Genomic DNA, 13,669 nt, shown 5'->3' with positions numbered 1-13,669 from the left:
CTGCCTGACTCACTGCCCAAGTGCATGTAAGAGCTCAGCGAGGGAAGCTTGGACAAAAGCCAGACCTCACAGATGGAGCATTTCTCACTCTTGTGTTGGTGCTTCCTACAGAAGTGGTCAAATCAGCCCCAAATCAGCTGATCTCATTTGAGAAATTAGTTCTTCTCCCTGCAAAAAGAAGTGTACATCTGTCACGTAACTGAGACAAACCAGTTTAGTCATATCAGCCACCCACCTTCACAGTAGCTTGCCAGTCTGAACTGTGGGTGCCAGTGGAGTGCCCTGGCCTCACCTCAACACCTGGTACAGCATCTTCATCCTCTGTGATGCAGCATGCTCTAGGATTATCCTCAGTTGGTACCTACACGTGCAAACAGGACTTGTATGACTGTATCTAGTCCAGAATGACAGCCAGAACTCAAATCTTTTGATAGCAGACTGAGAAACTTATCCTTTTATTGCACTAGGGCGCATCTTGGCTTCTGATAGTTAGAGATTTGGCTTCAACTGTATGACAAGGTTTGCAGTATCTCTTCTGTACTGTTTTCAGGGACATTAGTGACTTTCAACATCTATTTAAGCATCCAGCCCTTTTTCTGCCTTTTGTAGACTTTTTGACCTTAGCAACTTCCTGTGGTAAAAAGGTCTGTGGCTTAATTGCAGTGTGTGAAAGACTGCTTCCTTTTATAAATTTTTATTTTCTCATATTTTAATGAATGTTCACTTGAAAATCAGTATGAGGAGAGACCATTCAGCTGTCTTAACTAATTAGATTAACCCTACGTTTCCTGTTAGTGTTACTTCTCTTTGATTTCTTTCAGAGAGCTCATAACATGCATAAATATTTAAATGTATATACCTTCATGAAAAATTGATCAAGAGCCAAAATTGTTCTTTAATGCTACATGAGAAATGCATAAATCCAGGAAATATTATGCTTACTTTAAACAAAGATTTTCCATAAAATATAGAAGTGGTTTTTTTTCTCTAGCAAAAATATGAGTGAAGTTGTACAATGTTACATCTTGAAAAACAGCATCCAAATGTACAAAACTTCCCTGTATTTATCAGAATGGAAGCGATCAAAGTATCCCATTCCTATTGCTTGTTCTTAATGTTTATATGGAACCAATTTAGTGTTCTTTTTCTCATCAAATACTCTTTGGACAAGCACACTTAAATTTTTGCAGGCTACTTGTGATACTTTGAACTGTTTGGCAGATTTGCACATTCTGCAGCCTTGGTGTTTCATTAGAAAACAGGTGACTTAAACAGAAGCATGTTCCAGGTCCAGAGCATTTCTCAATGCTTTTCACTGGTTCTTGTAAATTCAAACACATGCCTGTATTTTTTCTACTATTTCAGGTGATTTTCACTACACTTTTCTAGAACAGCCAAGATTCCCCCTCACAATTTTTCAGTAATCGCTCTCTGACCATAGAAGTGTTTAAATATCCTAAGGTTTCTATTTCTAGTTACATTGTGTTTTAGCAGAAATACATTACTTACAGAAGTTTGAGTAGGTCACTGCAGGCAACTGCTAAAACACAGAAACATGGAACTCCTTTAATTAATCACCAAGAATAATTGATTTTATACTCAGGAGAATTTTAGCTTAGTTTACAGACATAATTCAAGGTGGACTTCATAGAATGGCAGGTTTCTCCTCTTGAAGAAAATAGCATTGTAGAGAGAGAGGTAAATGGGAGAGGAGGGAATGCCGCCTTGGACACCAGTTTGGTCTAGGGCAAAGTGCCTTCGGAGCCTCGTCTTGGCAAAATGCTTTGTTCTAGTTGCATAATGCTGACCTGCATCAGAAGCTGAGGACACGCTGGCTCCCATGCAATTCACGGATTACATGAGATACTAAACCTGCTGTGAGCTGTGACATATAGAAAATTATAAAAGCCAAACTCTTCCATGGATGTGTATTAGGCCACCAGAGCCAGCCAAAGGGGCTAACCTGACGTCCAGTGCAGCTGCGATCTCAAGTCATTGAATGGCAACAAGAAGGCAAATCTAATGTCTTTTAGGGGAAGGAAAGAGAAAATGCAGGTATTTTCACAATTTAATGACAGATATTTTTTTTTGTAGTCCTGTACCAATTCAGCTCCGACACTTTCACCTTCACTCCTGATAAATACATCCTTTTTCGGTTGTACAGCTAAGGCTGTCTAGTGAGGGTGGCAAGATGAAACACGGGGACACTAATTAACTGTAGACACTGTCACTGTGCAGGCAGCAGAGCAGGGTGCTCAGATGGAGAGACCCACAGCCCAGCTACAGTGCAGTATTTGCTTTAGTGCAAAAAAAAAAATGTTTTATAGGATTTTTGGTGACTTTCTTAAAACATAATTAAATAAGTGGAGCACAGACAGGTAAGACAACTTTTTTTCTAAGCTTTCTCTTTTGTTTGGCCTAAGTAAATAGAGGTGATTTTTTTTATTTTAATTTTTAGATTTGCATTTTTTTTTTGGTTTAGCACAATACAGAACTTACTACCCAATGGCCCTTAAGTAGGTAAAATTCCTAGTATGTACAATTTCCTGATTGACTTTTAATCTTTGTTCATCAAAGTATTGTGAAGACTTGTACTTTAACTTTTAACCTTCTTCATCCTTGATTATTTTTCTTCCTGTATGTTCAGGTTAGCTGGAGGTTTGAGAAAACATCTCTGATGGTAGAGTCAGGAGGAGTGTAGAGGAGGGTAACAATGTATAAAAAAGGAATGGTATGTTTGAGGCTCATTGCAGAAAGGATATCATTGATGATAAGGAAAATATAAGAAAGGGAGACATCTCTGAATTTTTCTTGACAAGCAGAACTTGATTTGGCAAATTATAATTTATTGTAATATCCTAAAAATATTATTTCAGAAACTGTATTATACATTTATCCCTTTCATGTTGTTTGGTTTTTTTTTTTCTTTAACATGAAAATCTTTATCACCCTGTAGGATCTCAGTTGTGAATGGTCTTTGGTGGTTTTCTGTGCTGAGTTTCCTTTTCTGGAACTCTGTCTTCCCAAGTTTTCCACTACAAGCAGAAAACTCTTTCCCTTCAAACTACCTGTTTTGCTTGGGTCAGACAAACCTAGAAACTGTCGCTACAGTTGCAATATCCAGGTCGGTAATTGCTCAGGGAAATGAGTCCTCCAGGGTGTTCGCCTCTAGGCTCAACAAGTCGCTATTGCCAACAGCGGTAGCAGATTCAAAATTGCAAACTCCTTGGGGAGCAGGTTGCAATCCATGATAAACACTGCAGATGAGCAAAGGGTAAATGATTAGTGCTGTCTAACTGGGATCCTTCAGCCCTTTCTTTTCCAAAGCAAAGGGAGCAACCAGAAGAACACAGTAAGATGTAGCTTCTGTATCTATGATAATGCTTTGTTTTATTCATTTCTATGGATTTACTTCACAGGGGTTAATTTCATATTTTATTTCAGAGAGTATTGGAATACATAATGATTTCATCTGTGTAATTATAATCTAAATGGACGAACAGGTTTCCATTCTAGAAGTGATTCTCTTAATGACAGTTTTTATTGTTTGTCTAATGTACAGGTATTGTTGCATTTGTAGTTCATCCATTACCAGTTTTCTATCCTACTCTCTTGCCTTTATGGACTATAGTCAACACAATATCTAACCATGCCACCAGAATGGCACATGAATATTAAAATAGTAAAATTTTAATAATGTTTTAGAAATTGTCTACTTATAGGCATACTTAGGACTTTATTTTTTCTTTCTCTTCTCTATCTTCTTTCTCTTTTTTTTTCTGTTTTTTTTTCTTTCTCTGACTAACTTTTCTCAACAAAAAGTATCATAGTTAGGAATATGCAGAAAGGTAATTTTGTACCAGACTCTCAGGTGAGACTTAAATTTCAGTCACCTTCAGGGGGGCATATGCCAGAGCTGAGAATATAATGCCCCCAAGTGTTGCCTTAATCCCAGATCTTGATAGTGTCAGTATGGGCTATTGTATAACGTTCATGTAAGTGAAGAGACCCATTGCCTTTTTGTGCAGAGTAGGCATAAATTAGCCTGGATCTTGTCAGAAGAAACTTGAGAAAAGAGAATAATCTTGCCCTGTTCTTGTCATTTTCCATAAGCATCCAGAGTTGGCCTCAGGATACTGAATTTGATGTGTCTCCAGTTTGCTCCACTCCTGCTTTATGCTTTTACGAATCCAGTACAAACAATGAGGTAACGGAGAGCACAGAGCATGTTTGTAATGTGCTGCTCACAGGTGCTCTCAGGGTCCCGTCAAGCATTTCTATCCATTATGTTTCACTGATCAAGTTAGAAATCCCATTCCTAAAGTGAAAAATTCTAGATTGCTAACTTTCCTCTTGATAGGAACAGGCAAATGCACTGTGCTGCCTGATGTAGAAAAAGGCAGCTTATGTTACTCTTACTTAATTTGTACTGTAAATGCCAAGGGACTAAGCTTCACACTAACACCAGCAATTGCTAAGCAGATCTCTTCAGTGGACAGCAAGGCAAGGTTCTTATAAAAAATGTGAGCTTTTTCTTCCTCAGATACTTCTTGGGTTTTTGTTTTGTTTTTTTTTTAATTAATAGTGACCAAATTAATAGTCACCCTGAGATGAGGTTTAAGGACAAATTTCTTCCCACTCAGAACGTTTCCTAAAAGGGTCCTGAAATCTCCAGCGGCAAGGCCAGGTGAGCTTTCTAAGCAGGCTGACACCACATTGACAGAGCAAGTGTGGTCTTCAGACTTCCCCCAGAACCACCAAGGACAATAGATACAGCTGTTAGAGAGACGCACGCGCTGTGCAGCCTTTTATGACTATTTGTTATAGGACACAGTGGACCAAATTCAGACCTGGTAGAAGGAAATGTGACTCTTCTGAAGATAATGGAGTTTCACCGTATTTTATTGTCCCTGGATATGATGAACCGCAATCCCAGCATACTACATCTGTAAGAATTTATTACCTCCTTATAGACTCTTTAACATCTGCTATTTCATCTGAAGCTAGATATTTTTCTGGCTGTTTCATTTCTATGCCTTTATCAGTGAGCTCTTAACGCACTATTTAATAACATCTCTATTAATGTGATCTGATCCCTGGCTCAAGTATGTTTAAGTGAATGAATTTTCATTTTATGCCTGCTGATTTTGCTCAGTAACAACAGTTAGCATTATCCCCATCACCCAGGGTCACTGACTTAGACAAGCAGTTTCGCACTCTTTATACCATCCTGATGGATCTCTAGGGACCCTCACAACAGCCTTCCTATTTCAGCAACTCCCTTTCTTATTTACCCAGGATCCTCACACCAGGCTGTCGACTTTCAGTGTAGTGACGGCTTCACAGCTCCAAACCAATTCTCATCTGCTCTGTTGTTCAAGTGCACTGTGGCCAGAGCGAGCTGGTCTGGGGAACAGAAGAAATGGTGCTCAGATCTGTTAGATCTCCATACATCATCTCTCAAGACCTTTCTCTGTTTCAGTAACAAAGCTGAAGAAATTTTGTAACCACTCAGGATGGCTGTCTGATTCAAGAAGAAGCAAAGAGAAGAAGATTTTGCATTTTGAAATGCCAGGGTAGAAAGGGTAATTTAAATTGAAGAATCCTGTAATACTTCCAGTTCAATAAAAGAGGTAAGAGCAGATCTCAGCTGATGCATCAAGACCTGACAATCCCATTATTGTAAAACAATGAGAAAAAGGGGGAAAAAAATGAAAAACACTCAGTGCTGATGGAAAAATCAAATTGACAATGGAAAAAGGAAGCCGATATTTTATGGTTTTACAGCATAACTTGTAAATACTTGCTGATAAATAAAGAACAACAGTCAAAATATATAATGCTGTTTTTCTTTGAGAAAAAAAAAAAGTTGTCTTTCTAGACCATAACCATATTTCCAGTGTGATGTCTGACCCATGGATATTTAATTCTCTTTATGAGGCTCTGGTTAGGAAGGAAGATTATTTGCTTGGATTTTCAGAGCAGCCAGCTGACCTGTGGCTTTAAATAGGAAATTTAAAATAAAAATTATTTTTCATCTCAAGTCAACAGGGTCAGTCAGAACTTGCTAACTCCCTAAGTCAGAAGTAGCCAGAAACATTTATAACCTTCTGGGACTGTCTGACATACTGCTCTTCCCTCTCTTCTCCACTACATATTGTCTGCAAAGGAGATATGGAAGTGACAAAAGGGACCTCAAAGTACCACATGGAAGTACTGGCCACCAAGGCGTCACATGTAGACTCTATATCTGGGTCTTCCTGGAAACAGAAGATTTGAACCTAAATTATTTCCTGGGTAAAATTCCACTGACTTCACAGGAAGGATTTGAACTTGAGGAAACATTTAATTTCACTATGATTCTACCACAAAGAAAATACTACAGTGACATAGTCGGTCTCTGCTGAGAATTATAGCGTTCTCTGACACACATGAGGAAGTTTTAGGAAATTCAAGATGTGGAATGTATCCAGAATATTTCTTTTTTGATCTCAGAAACTGCTAATCAAAATTAAAATTGTATAATTTCACTATGACTGACTCATTCTTCACCTGCAGGAAGAAATACTAAGATAATTTTCAAAGAAAATCTTCATTGTGTAGATCCAACATCTCATTCTTAAAGGTGAATTGGTGTTTAACGCTTGACTTTCATTTTTAATGTAGTAATTGTGTTATCTTGATCTGTGACTTATCCAAGGAATTTAGCCAAAAGCTTCTGGAACATATTTTGAATGTAGTTGAGGAAAGGTGGTACTTTGCTAACGAGCAGCATTTAAAATACTTAAATTTTCCTTTGGACTTATTCTTTGTTGTGATGTACAGATTATAATTCTGGGAAAAAAAAAAAATTAGTGAAGAGTCCCAGAGATCAGTCATCTTGAGAATTGAATGTGTTGAGAAAGGAGTTAATTTGAACTGGTTTGGTTTTTCAGACACTGCAAATGGATGTAAACAAGCTGAATAACACATTGCTTCGAATATTTCGCCAAGGAGTGGCAGCAGCACTGGGCCTGTTACCTCAGCAAGTTCATATCAACAGACTTATTGTAAGTACCAAAGGGCTGTGTATAATAAAATGCATGTGGTTATTTTGAATTCTAGTAAATTTATTTTCCTGTCACTATGGAAAAGTGCAATAAAATAGGACAGAAAAATACTTCTTTTCAAAAATTTTTTCACAACACTACAAAAAAAAAAAATAGATCTCCATTACAAAATTATTCAAATTTTCTTTTGAAAGGAAACCATTTGCAGTTACAGTCTAGAGAAAAATTAAGTCAGATAAGTATCTTTTGTGTCCTATTCAAAAGCAAATTGCTTATCTCCTAGTTTTGATTCCAATGCAGTTCTACATCACATTCATTAAGAAGCACTTATTCATGTTTTGTTTCTCAAAGGTTGAATATTGCTGAAAAAATACATGTGATTCCACCTTTCAAAGGCATCTTCACAATTTATCCTCTGACTTTCCATTAGTAAATTAAATGGCTTCTCACAATATTAATATTCGTGTTTTGCTATTCAGCTGTAACAATCTGTGCTCAGAAATGATCCTGTAGACTACGGTATCATATTTGCAAAAGATGATGACAAATTTTCTTCTAGCTACAAAGACTTTTTAAAAGTTATTGTGATTGTATGGTTTTCTGTGTATGGTTAAGAGCATACATTTTTAACACCATTGTCTTTTTATGACAGTTTTGACATGAAGCAAAAAAAACCCAAGATCATGTGTATATTGCTAGCATTCAATTCAAGGGAAGAAGAGTTATTTTATTTTATTCTACATGCAGGTTGAATATTAGGAAAGAAAACTGACAGGTTCAGCATAAAACTATTTCCTGCCTTGATAACTTGATAGGATTGTATACATCAAAAAGGATTATAAAACTTCTTCAAATAATGTCTCTGTGAGAAAGGATCACACAAGAAGTATAGTGGAAAAGATCAATGGGAATGCAATGCAGCCCTTTTCATGTTCACCAGGATGTCAGTTATTTGTGACAACTGATACTAAATCCCCTTTGTCCCCTGCATTAACAAGAATGAGAGGTTGAAAGATATATTCAGAGAAAAGCAAAAATAAATGAGAAACGTTCCAGAGTTTAGGATGTGTGTTTCAACATATTAAGTCACTTCCTAGCTTTCTTACTATGCTCTGTGGAAATTATGTAACTAAGCAAAAGAAAGATGCTGTTTATTTTCCTACTGGCTCCATAGCTTTTCCCTTTCTCCTCTCATTTGTGATCTAAGGAAACAGGTAATGTCATTTCACATCTCATATAGCTCAGAATGCAGTAACTACTATTAATTAATTAGTCTTCTCAACATCTGCAAAAGTCTGCTATGAGTTAATATTTTAGTAGTAAAAGGAAAAAAAACTTTTGGCCTATTTGCTCTAAAAATCACACACAGTCAAAATTCATAAGAAAGAAAAATATATCCTAGGAGACATTATTCCTACTTTGCATCCTTCTAACATGAGACAGCTCGTCTCGTGCAGAGTGCTGGCAAGCAAGCAGGGCACATCACAATTCATCTCACCTCACTTCAGCCTAGTCTAAGCTACTGATCTAGGCTCCATGTAAAAGTAGTATAGCAAAGACTAACTAGAGGAGGAGAGACATTGAGATCCTGATTATTTTAGGATGCATTAAATCATTCTCTAGAGATGTCAGTCTCTCTCCATTGACTTTGGAGGTAGTTTAGATGACTGAAGTGAGGTAGTTGACTCCCTCCCAAGTGAGCAGCTCTCAGAAGTGATCTTAGCGGCCTAGCAGCCAGGATGTCCTTGGGCACAGGAAGAGCAGAGGGCCTGCTACCCTCTTACTCATAACGCCAAACAGTGAGCCCAGAAATATTAACTGGACATTTCCAGTGTCTCCTTAACCTTTCCAGTAGATCCTTCTCCAATAAAGGGCTTTTAATGGGCAGAGGAACTCCCAAACAGAAGAGGCATGAAACGCTGAGAATGCTGTGTCCCCACCAGGCCTTGCCTTGTGCCTGCCACCTACACGCAAAACCAGCCATCTACCAACATCAGAGACCAAGTAGGACTGCAGTCTCAAATCAGCTCCTTCAGCTTGACAAAAATCTCTGCCTTAAATGGATGCTCCAGAACTTTAGGTCAGTTTTCACTCCTTATAGCTCTGCTGGTCTGAACAGTCCCACTGAAAAATGCCCAGTCCCACCAGCAGCTAATGTCCTTAGCAATCTTATTGAGCAGATGGACCAGCAGCATGTGTGAGAGCACAGAGGGCAGATTTAGGGTAACCATATTGGAAAGCAGCCTTTTCTGTGTGGCTCTACTTCTTAATGCAAAACTAGATATTTTAAGAATAGCAAAAGATGTCTTTTTTTCCACTTCAGTAAAGATAATAATGTGCATTCAAGGTGAGGAGAAGGAGGCAGAGGAAATCAGACTTGTCCCAGTTTGAACTGATCTCTCCCATCCCATAAAGATGAATAGCAAATAATCAGACTGGTGAGGTTCTTGCCTGCGCAGGCAGCAATGCAGCTTACGTTGCTGTCCTGGTTCTGGCTAGGATAGAGTTAATATTTACCTGAGCTAGGTGGAGAACTGAAGCTGGTAGCCCCTATGGCTGAGATAATTAACTAATTAGCTAACAGCTGGGGTTAATTTAACCAAATTAGCCGAAGGGTAATCTGACATCATGCTCAGTATATAAGTGAGGAGGGTGCTGAAGGGAGCCTCCTGCTACTTGGAAGAAACTAGGTGTGGAGATTTGTTGTAAGGCATTATACTGTATTTGTATTCCATCACTGTTTTGTTTTCTTCTGTCATTACTGTTAAATTTACTTTTTGTTCAGTCTCAACCCACATGTTTTTTTTTGTTTTTTTTGGGGTTTTTTTTTTTTTGTTTTTTTTTTCTTGGTTTTTTTTTGATTACCAATTCCCCCACTGTTCTCTCGGAGGGTGGAGGGAGTGGGAGAGACACTGTGTAGTCTGGTCCCGACTGGGGCTGAACGACACTTGCCTATGTGGAACTCCCCAGGTCTGTACTCCACATGACAACAACTTGGCCATAGCCCTGGAGAACCCAGGTTCCCAAACCCTGTGTGGACATCAGCACCATCTGGAGAGACAGTCTCAGGTGCTGTTCTACTCTGTTACAACCAGAGGAACTCTCTGGCAGTCTCTCCTTTTCCTCCCTTGGGACAGAGTGAGCATCATTGATGTCTCTAATGCAGCACCCCTTGGGCTACCAGGGCTGCATCAGAGACACCAGGGCTAGAATACAGGGGACAGTAGGCCTTCTCAGCTTAGTTATTGAATGTAAACAAAACTTTTCTGCTGCTTTCATTTTGTTGTGCCATTTTAAGGAGTTGCACTGCAGGGGACTAAAAGGGCTTTACACTTCATTGTGGTATATGTCTGCAGTGTGTTGACACGGGATTAGAAAGCAGTGCCAAAATACCGCAGCATTACACTAAGCATTCCTGTTTGAGGACCACCTTCTAAAACAAGGCTGCATTTCAGCTCAGATCAGATGAACTATCTGCTAAAATCCCTGCTGGCACTTTGCTCTTGACCCCATCCCATGGCTCCTCCCTTCACCATGTTACATTGACCTGTCCTGTTTAACGGTATTAGGCTGAGGAAGAGGGTACCTTGTCAATGGTGAATGAGACAAAGCACATGTGCCCACATATGGTATTTGCATTTTTCTTGCAAAGTCAACTGGGATTTAAGGAGTCAGGGAATAAGTATACTCTCCTCACAGAACAGGTTGCAGCCTTTATGTTCCATACTTTCATTTTAGGAATTATAGTTACAATATATAGACAGCAGAGATTATCTAATCTTAGATCCTTCTTATGATTCTGCTTTTTTTTTAATTTATTTTTCTAGGGGAAGAAGAACTGTGTGGAACTGTTTGTGTCCCCACTGAACAGAAAGCCAGGAATTTCTGAGGCACTCCCATCTGAAGAAGTGCTACGTTCCCTTAATATCAACATCTTGCATCAGAGTTTAGCCCAGTTTGGAATAACAGAGGTCTTCCCTGAGGTTAGTTATCAGTTTTCTAACCTGTAGTTTGTTACAGATTAGGCAGTTATTACATCCCTGGTAATTTTCATGATGAAGTTCTCAAACATGAGGCAGGAAATGTATGAGCTAAGATGGCTGGCTGTTACGTTCACCTGTATTTCTACTGATTAGAAATCCTTTTGCTCATTTCAAGTGTTCTAACTCTGTTTAAGAAACTGGAAGGTGTCTTTGGTACAAAAAATGAAACATAAAAACAAGGCTAGTTTAATGCAGTTTTATATGCTTTACTACAGCAGCCTGCCACTATGAAAATGAGCGGATTCTCAGGTTTTAGCTCTTCTAATATAAAACAAAGCCAAGTAGTGCTGTCCAAATGTCAAATCAGGTCTTTGTATCACCCAGCAGTGACCTCAGCTAAGCTTCCTTTAGGTCAGAATTTCCTTTGTTACTGAAGCATATGAGTTTGACGGTTGTGATAGATGCAATTATCTGTTCCAAGTACTTCAGTTACAAATAACACTTCAGGTAGACATGGGACAAGAACATATATGAATAACAGATGAATGGAGAAATGTCATCAAGCTATGAAGAGATGCTGGAAAGAAATACAGTGCTGAACTCAAGATCTCATCTTGAGTTAGATATATTTCAATAATCTGGAGTACTGAGATATTTGAATTTTCTCTCTGGGAAAAAAAAAAAGGTAGATAACCACATGGAATCATTTAGAAAGGGATTATTAGAATGAAAGTTGTGCAGACTAACTCCTTCTAATACTGTTGGAGAAACAAGAGATTATTTTAATATTTCAGTTTCTAGCAGATCATACGGCTAAGGCCCTGATCCTGAAAACATCATGCAGCTTTACACTAATAGGTATTCCTTTTGGATCTCAATAAATTGTTTACATGTATAAGACTTCACAGAAAACACCAGCTAAAAGACAACAACATATAATCTTTACTTGCTTAGCTGCTAACCAGTTGTTTACTCTTCTCTCAACTTGATCTAAGAACAAATCATGCCAAAGTAGCGGCAAAGAAAATCAAAACAGGCAAACCTTTGAAGGATGATAGAGTTATCAAAGCTTTACATAGCTTTGACACATTTTTTATCTATTGTGTGTGTATATTCCTGAGCTATAAATCCTAATTAAATCATGAGCTAATAAATTGTACACTCTTCCACCAAAAATTCTGAATGCTTCACAACCAGTATTTTATGTGTACTATCAGTGTATCCGTGAAGAAAGGAAGCATTGTCCTTGTCTTTCTAGGTGGGTGGCTGACACAGAGGTTTTTGACACTGGGCTGGAATTTGTCTCCTTTTTTAGCTGCCTATTTCAGTATGAGCTGCCTAAGGCTTCAAAGTCTACTGGCTCTCTCTGCAGTAAACAGTACAAAAGAGATAAGTTCTGCTGGCATTTCATCCCATCTCTGAGATACTTCTCCTGAGATTGCTTGGCTGACTCTTTCTAACAAAGCTTAGCTTAAGCTAGACTCCCAGCTGTAGAGAGTTAATGGTGGAGGACATTACCCTGTCCTAAGAAACTTTACCAAGGTTATGTAGGAAAACCTGGATGGAAAACTGAAGTGCTCTGCTTAAAGTCTCAGCCCATGCAATACCATAAACAGCAAAAGCCTCAGTGGATGTGGGTGACTGGAACTACTTTTCCATTCCTTCCAGTAATAATTTGCCAGTCCACATCTGATGCTGCATTAATCACTAACTGATCTATTTTCAGTTAAATTGCCTGTCTCAAAATTCATATCCTTGTTTCTTATTCCGCAGTAGCCAAAAGAGCAGATTCCCTATATGCCTTTGCTGTAGGAACCACTAGAGTAATTTGCTGCCTGGGGTAGAAGAAGATATGTACCTGTGGGAATGTGAAAATTTAACTTATGGAGTCGTTGCCATTTCAGGGATGCAGGGCAATGGTGGCACCTTCCATATGTCCTTTCTCTTCCAAAGGCCTATTGTAGTTGTAGCATTTGCTCTTTTATTATGGTCTACAATTTGTGTCTGAAGTGGGATTTAGGGTTGTGTTCTGCTCCATGGTGTGTAGCAGGGCCAGGAGCAGACTTCCCCAGAGCAAACTACCAAACTGGTGCTTGTTGATGGGACTGAATTCAACGACTCAGGCAGTCATGTTATTATGGTGTAGGAATCTTGACTTCCTAATGTCTTTAAATTGTGCTCAGGGAAGAAAAAGAAAATACTACTGGATTTCAGAGCTTAGTAGAGTGGAAGAGAACTTGAAATCATTTAAAATGACAAAAATAACTGAAGTTACAGTAAGTAAAATAAGGGTTACTGTCTTTTGAGAGATAAGCTAACTGCCAGCTGGGAGAAGTGGCACTAAAGGAGAAATTTCCAGAGTTCATGCTGAAATTGTGCAATCCCAAAATGTACCATTACAGTCTCTTTGCACAAGGCTTCTGTTGGTTGCGTTTGAAGTCTGTGATATTAACTTCTTAGAGAAGAAATCAAAGGAAGCAGTCATGCACTTAAAGTGTACAGAAACTGTAAGTCATTTTAAGGACAAGTGATCAAAACCAATAGCTTAGAAATTACAACAGCCTAGATGGACAGAGGCACCCGGGAACAAAGCAGAGCAGAAGGACATGCTCCTGTGATCAGGCAAGGCAGACATAG

The 13,669-nt window shown here is 38.6% G+C and overlaps 1 protein-coding gene across 1 annotated transcript in view; it reads left to right on the top strand.

Moving 5' to 3' along the window:
* The window catches only part of PTPRR (protein tyrosine phosphatase receptor type R), a 152,527-nt gene that overhangs the window by 69,499 nt on the left and 69,359 nt on the right, over nucleotides 1-13,669 (top strand). Inside the window, exons 3-4 of the mRNA XM_086740037.1 lie at nucleotides 6,936-7,049; nucleotides 10,877-11,032. Coding sequence (XP_086596163.1) covers nucleotides 6,936-7,049; nucleotides 10,877-11,032 — 270 coding nt within the window. The remainder of the gene's footprint in view (nucleotides 1-6,935; nucleotides 7,050-10,876; nucleotides 11,033-13,669) is intronic.

The sequence above is a fragment of the Chlamydotis macqueenii genome, chromosome 1 (genome assembly GCF_036417535.1).
Source record: "Chlamydotis macqueenii isolate bChlMac1 chromosome 1, bChlMac1.mat, whole genome shotgun sequence".
Taxonomy (NCBI): domain Eukaryota; kingdom Metazoa; phylum Chordata; class Aves; order Otidiformes; family Otididae; genus Chlamydotis; species Chlamydotis macqueenii.
The sequence above is the reverse complement of the archived record's forward strand: the minus strand, read 5'-3'. Positions and strand labels throughout refer to the sequence as shown.